Source organism: Chelonia mydas, chromosome 3 (genome assembly GCF_015237465.2).
Source record: "Chelonia mydas isolate rCheMyd1 chromosome 3, rCheMyd1.pri.v2, whole genome shotgun sequence".
NCBI classification, from domain to species: domain Eukaryota; kingdom Metazoa; phylum Chordata; order Testudines; family Cheloniidae; genus Chelonia; species Chelonia mydas.
Genome location: NC_057851.1, coordinates 30,865,371 through 30,871,376, shown reverse-complemented (window position 1 = coordinate 30,871,376; position 6,006 = coordinate 30,865,371). Strand labels below are relative to the sequence as shown.

The window sequence follows — 6,006 nt, the reverse complement described above, 5'->3', positions numbered from 1 at the left end:
TTTCAAGAGTGACAGACTTTCAAAACAGGCCTTAAAATCAGTCTGAAAAATGACGGAGTGTAAACACAAAGCAAGAGTCCCCAAGCAGAAGTGGAGTTTGTGTACTCTAAACACCACTTTTCATGCAGAAAGTACACATAGCATGGCAATCATTTGATCACAGAGTCAATTAATCTGGTTAGTTCCTCTTCATATAACTCCACTCTATAAAACAAAATTTTAAAAATGTGAATTGTTAAGTATTCGATATGGAGGAATGAAACCAACTCTGAATGAACCAGTCCTTTGCAAAAGCCTAGGAGGACTGTAACATTGTTTCATTATCCAGGGATGGCAGATAATGAGAGAAACATGAAGATATTTATTTATATTGGCTATTATTGTACCCATATAGTGTCAAAACAAAACCTGTTCCACTGGGGCACGTGTGGAACAGAAATACAAGCAAGTCAGTAGGGTAAAATCTGTGATAATAAATCACCAGATTTAATATAAATGAGATTTTGTTAATTTAGTGTTTAGAAGGATTGGAGTTATAGTCAGTATTTGTTTATTTTAATTAAGCTGTTGATTATTTTCCACACCAGTTTTTATTGACTGTGCCTTTTAATTGTACTTAAACAATGTACTTGTCTTCCTGTAAGATTGAATGGAGAGCTTCACTTTCACCCTTCACATTTCAAAATGATTGAATTGTGTTCCTGTCAGGCTCAGCACCGCCTACACCCCTAGATAAAAGCCCTGGGGCAAATAAGCTTGTGTTGCAGTCAGCAAAATGTCCTGTCAGAGACCTCCCCAAACACCAGCTAAGGAATGCGACATTAATTGGAGGAAAATATTGATTGATCCCTACAGAGCTCTGCCTCCAGTTCCCAATAATGATCCCTTTCGCCCCCTCAAATGGAGTATGATGTAGCTATGTAACAAGGACCCAACAACATGGATAAATCAAATACTTGTGTGTCTTCTTTAATACAATTCTCAAATGCCCACTCTGACTTTACATCTATATATTAATGTAGTGTAAGTGGTTTTTGTGCAGTACAGAACTATGTGTGTTGGAAAATTTAACAAGTTACAGTACAATCAATCATATATAATTTCCATACCTTGAAGTTTACAATTTCATAGCTTTAGCCTTCCTTGAGTAGTCCGTGAAACAATGGGAATTAGTTCTGATAATCAGCAGTCAAGTGCAAGACAAAATGTGGAAAATGCGATTGGGCAAAAGGAAAATTTCAAAGACTGTTTCTCTCATCAAAATAATCACTGTATGTTTGTAATGTTTCTGGAAGATGTGTCTCATTGGCTTCAGCAAAAGCAAAGATGCAGAAGTACAGTACAGTAAGTATCCACATTTGTCACCAGAATCAATCTATGCAGACTTAATTACAGTCACGTCTCGTGCACTGGTGGGTTACAGGTCAGCAGCCTTTCAGAGGTAATATGTGTAAATGCACTTTCAATATTTGCCTAATGATCACCAGTTAATAGCAACATTTAAAATAGCCCTATCCTACTCATGAGACAACAAGCTAACAGTGCAGTGACTTCTCAGTCTTTTAAATCCCTGAGCTATCAGTTCTGTCGCTGAGTATTCTGTCATTATAGGAGAAAGTTCAAGTTGATCTTGTTCATTTATTTGACTTTTTTATGCTTATACCTCCTGCAGTGCTTCAGCATACAATGCTTATTAGCGAAGGTGGTGTACACAACCATATTTAAAAAAGAAAGACCTGTTTGTTACTATAATTCAAACTGACTTTCAGGAAGTATCAGGCTTCACTGACACCATGTTACAACTGCAGACTTTATCTGCTTATGACAGGTTTCAGAGTAGCAGCCGTGTTAGTCTGTATCCACAAAAAGAAAAGGAGGACTTGTGGCACCTTAGAGACTAACAAATTTATTTGAGCATAAGCTTTCGTGAGCTATAGCTCACTTCCTTTGGTGTATTCTGCACTTATCATGTTTATAGTGTGTCCACCGCTACCACACCACACACAAAAATGCTCATAATGTGCTTATGGTCCCAGAGCCTAGTTCATTTTCAGATCCTAAATTTGCAACATTTTTCATTCCAATTTTATCCAAACTAGCTCTTTAAAATGACGACGAAAATATTAGGGGAGCATCTGTTGTACTGGAGAGGGCTGAGGGCTCTGTGATCAGACCTGGCTCTTTGCAACCACAATGCAAAATGCCCATTTCATTCCTTTCTCAGTGCCTTTGTAAAATGAGTCAGGAGGGCTCAGCAGTTACTGTACAGTATTTACTATCCTCAGCTGTGCCTAGAATAGCCACACCCCGTTCTTCACGATTGGCTCAGAATGCGGAAGGCCTGAACCTTCTTTTAGGTTTTTTTGTACCAGTGAGAATGTTTCCCGGCCTGATGGACACATTGGGTGCCTCCAATGGCAGCAAGCACTGGCTGGATTTGGCAGCTCCTGAGCCTGCAGTATAAAAGCAAGTAGAGGCAGCTTGCTGCTTCACTCTGAGCTCAGGCAGCTGCTTAGAGAAAGAAAAGAAAGGGAGGTAGTCAAGCAGGCAGAGAGATCCCTTAGTGTGTGTTTTCTGTACCCTGGAAGTCGGGCTCTCTCCCAGCATGAAAGCTTTCAGTCCTGTCAGATCCGTCAGGAAAAACAGCCTCTCTGAACACACCCTGGGAATATCCCGGAGCAAAACCCCCGTGGACGATCCTATGAGTTTGCTATACAACATGAACGACTGCTATTCCAAACTGAAAGAGCTAGTGCCCAGCATCCCTCAGAACAAGAAAGTGAGCAAGATGGAAATTCTGCAGCACGTTATTGACTACATCCTGGACCTGCAGATTGCTTTAGACTCACACCCCAGTATTGTCAGCCTCCATCACCAGAGACCAGGACCAAATTCTTCCTCCAGAACTCCTCTGACCACCTTAAACACAGACATCAGCATCTTGTCATTACAGGTAAATGTCTTAGCCCTGGCTGTATGCAGCGTTGTTGTAGCTGTGTTGGCCTGAAGAAGAGCTCTGTGTAAGCTTGAAAGCTTGTATCTCTGAGCAACAGAAGTTGGTCCAATAAAAGATATTACCTCACCTACCTTGTCTCATTAGCCTTGGCTGGCTTTTCTCCCTCCTTGTTGGCTGTCTTCCTGGCCTATATGCAGAGTCTGAGATTGGACCTTTATAGTGATAATGGACATTGCTGTTAGGAAGTCAGTACTAGCGTGATGTATCTTTGATGATAGGGGGTGACTGGCATGAGAAACTGTTACATGTTTTTTTGTAACTAATACTAATCATTTTAGATTGAAATAGATGAAAATACCCCAATTGCTAGGCAGCCCTAGTAATGTTGGTTGTCATTGTGAATCTAATTGTGACATGTCAGATGGAATGAGCTTCATGATCCAGAGTATTTTGTATTTTTTGTTGTACTGTTAAGATATTTAACACTGCGCTGTTTTTATTTTTCTTCTTTGCAGGCATCTGAATTCCCTTCAGAATTAATGTCAAATGACAGCAAAGCACTTTGTGGCTAAATTCAATGGTGAGTGTTTGTGGCTCTTCGTTTTCAAAGAATAAATATAATGCAAAATACAATTTATTTAGGGGAGGAAAATGTGTGTATGGGCTTGGATTTAAGACACTTTTTAATTTATAATAAAAGTAACAGGTTTATCGGAGGATGCCTTTATAACCAGTAATCAAGGTATAACAATTGCACTAGTAATTCATTTGGGGGTAGCCCAAATGAAAGTGTATTTTCGTCTTGCAAATAAGTAGTATAGACTGTTTACCCTGATACTATCCCTTTGTACTTAAATATATCACCACAAAATGTAAATTCTGTGATTATCTGTTCCTAAAACCCTAACCTTCAGATGAAGTGACTGATTTAGTTGACGATTTTAGCATAATCCGTTAAATTTTATGATGTGGGATTGTCTGCACTATCAGTTAAATAAGTGTCTGCTTTTAATCAAATAATTGCTGTAAGAGGCAGACTGGCGCCTCTGAGCAGTGCAGTTACAGAGATCCAAATAGAGTTTGGACTGAGAATCCTCTTTCTGCCCCTCCTGCTGAACGTATGTTATTTTAATATTTAATTTGTGCTTTTGAGGGGGGTGCGTGTGTGTGTGTTTTGCATCTGGACGCCAGGGTTTGCCCAATCTTTGAGTGTTTGGTTAAATGTTCAAACTGTGGCTTCCTCTCTGGCGCCAGTCTGTCCGGATCTCTGCCCTGTTAGCATTCTCCTAAATACTCCTCTTTTCAATCTTTTGCAGGTGTTTGCTGACTTTTTTTTCCCCCACAAGAAAATGTCTACAGGATTTTTTTTTTTTTTTTTTGAGGTGCTGAACTTATTTTTCAGCTGTATCTGGAGGGGGAATCTACATCTAATTAAATGGACCTTTTAAAACTAATAAAGAAGAAAAAAACTGAGATCTCTCCCCCCTCCCCAACTTGGACTGATCTTAGCTATTTATGAAGAGACTTTAAATGCCCTTTCCCTAGTTGGAAGGTGTCCTTTATATACTATTCCCAGCATGGGGAGTGAAACATAAAAACTCACAAGGAATTGCCCATTTTAAAGCAGACTTTGCCTTTTTTTCCAAAGGTGGAGCGTGAGTACCAGGAGGATCCAGTGTTCAATTTCTTAGGGAAGTCCATGGTCAGAAATGACCTTTTGATGCAAGCCTAGGATTGAATACTGTGTATATATTTATATATAAATATATATATATATATATATATATATGAGAGTGAAACCTTGTGAACTCTTTAATCAGAGTTTTCTTGTATAGTGGCAGAAATGTACATTTCTGCAAAAAGTGTAATGATGTACTTAATCATGCTAAACTTTTTATAAAAGTTTAGTTGTAAACTTAACCCTTTTTATACAAAATAAATCAAGTGTGTTTATTGAACTGGTTTCCTGCTTTATTCTTGGGGACCAACAGTTTGCTGGGGCCAGCCGGGTGTTATAATTTTACAAAGTAACAGTTCAAATATGTGTAGAACATAAATAATAAAATTACTATAAGTTTATTTTTAATTTCTTGTAATTTGACTAAAACTTATTTTAATGTATGTTCCAAACTTCTAGCCAATCATCTTATAAACAACGTATAAGAAATTGCCAGAGTTATGGATTATTACAGAGCCGATGCTATTGAGGAACAGTTTGGAAATATACACAAAAGTAGTTAGTCCTAAGAAATTCCCGTGGTGTTTGATTTCCCCCCCCCCCCCCCCGTTGATGACTCACTTTCAGTTCTCCAGTAGTGCTGCCCAAGATCTGGTAACTTGCTTTTAGAATAATTACACAGAATTAAGGGCTGTGGCTAGCTATTAGTCTCCCAACCACTTAATTTCTGCAAAAGGCTTTGAATGCAAAAGTTGGTGATGCGTTAACATGTGATTTGGAATAATGAAGTGACTGTTGCCTTTCCACACTGGAATTTACATGCTTCCATGCAATAGCTCGATGAAATGGGTTTTCTAATCAGTTGCAGCAGCTTCTCCATATGACTATTGAGAATTGAACTAAATCACTGATGTGTTACTGATTAAACTTTGGCTGGTCCTAGCATTAACTCTTTCTCCATGAGAGAGAAATTAAGCCTGTAATGAGACTCAACATTTTTAAAAGCAAAGTATGATTTGGTATTTCTTATGTATACATTCTAGTACTACTCAAGGGCATTTGTTATACTGCACTTGTCCACTGTAAGTTACCTGTCTTCATCTGATTTATTTTGTTGCCATAACATAAGAGGGAGGGTGGGGATGCATTTACTTGAACCTCCTAGTATTGCACTCTATTTTAAACTAAGCTATAAAGTTTCCTAAACTGGGAATTCCAAACAAGTCAACTTCAAAATCCTATAACTGAATGGAGTTATTTGCAGTGGAATGAGGGGAACTCTGATAATGGTCTGGGTAAGGACTGTTCTTCAGAAGGAATTACCTTAGGCCTGGTGGGTCGGGTTGAGATTTGTGGACTCTTCCAGGAAAAG

General features: G+C 38.7%; 1 protein-coding gene across 1 annotated transcript; it reads left to right on the top strand.

Moving 5' to 3' along the window:
- Positions 1–1,960: 1,960 nt before the first annotated feature.
- Positions 1,961–4,914, top strand: ID2 (inhibitor of DNA binding 2). Its single transcript, XM_007053184.4, has 3 exons — positions 1,961–2,953; positions 3,472–3,536; positions 4,273–4,914. The coding sequence occupies exons 1-2, from the start codon at positions 2,606–2,608 to the stop codon at positions 3,526–3,528; spliced, it is 405 nt and encodes a 134-aa protein (XP_007053246.1). The 5' UTR covers positions 1,961–2,605; the 3' UTR covers positions 3,529–3,536; positions 4,273–4,914.
- Positions 4,915–6,006: the final 1,092 nt, after the last annotated feature.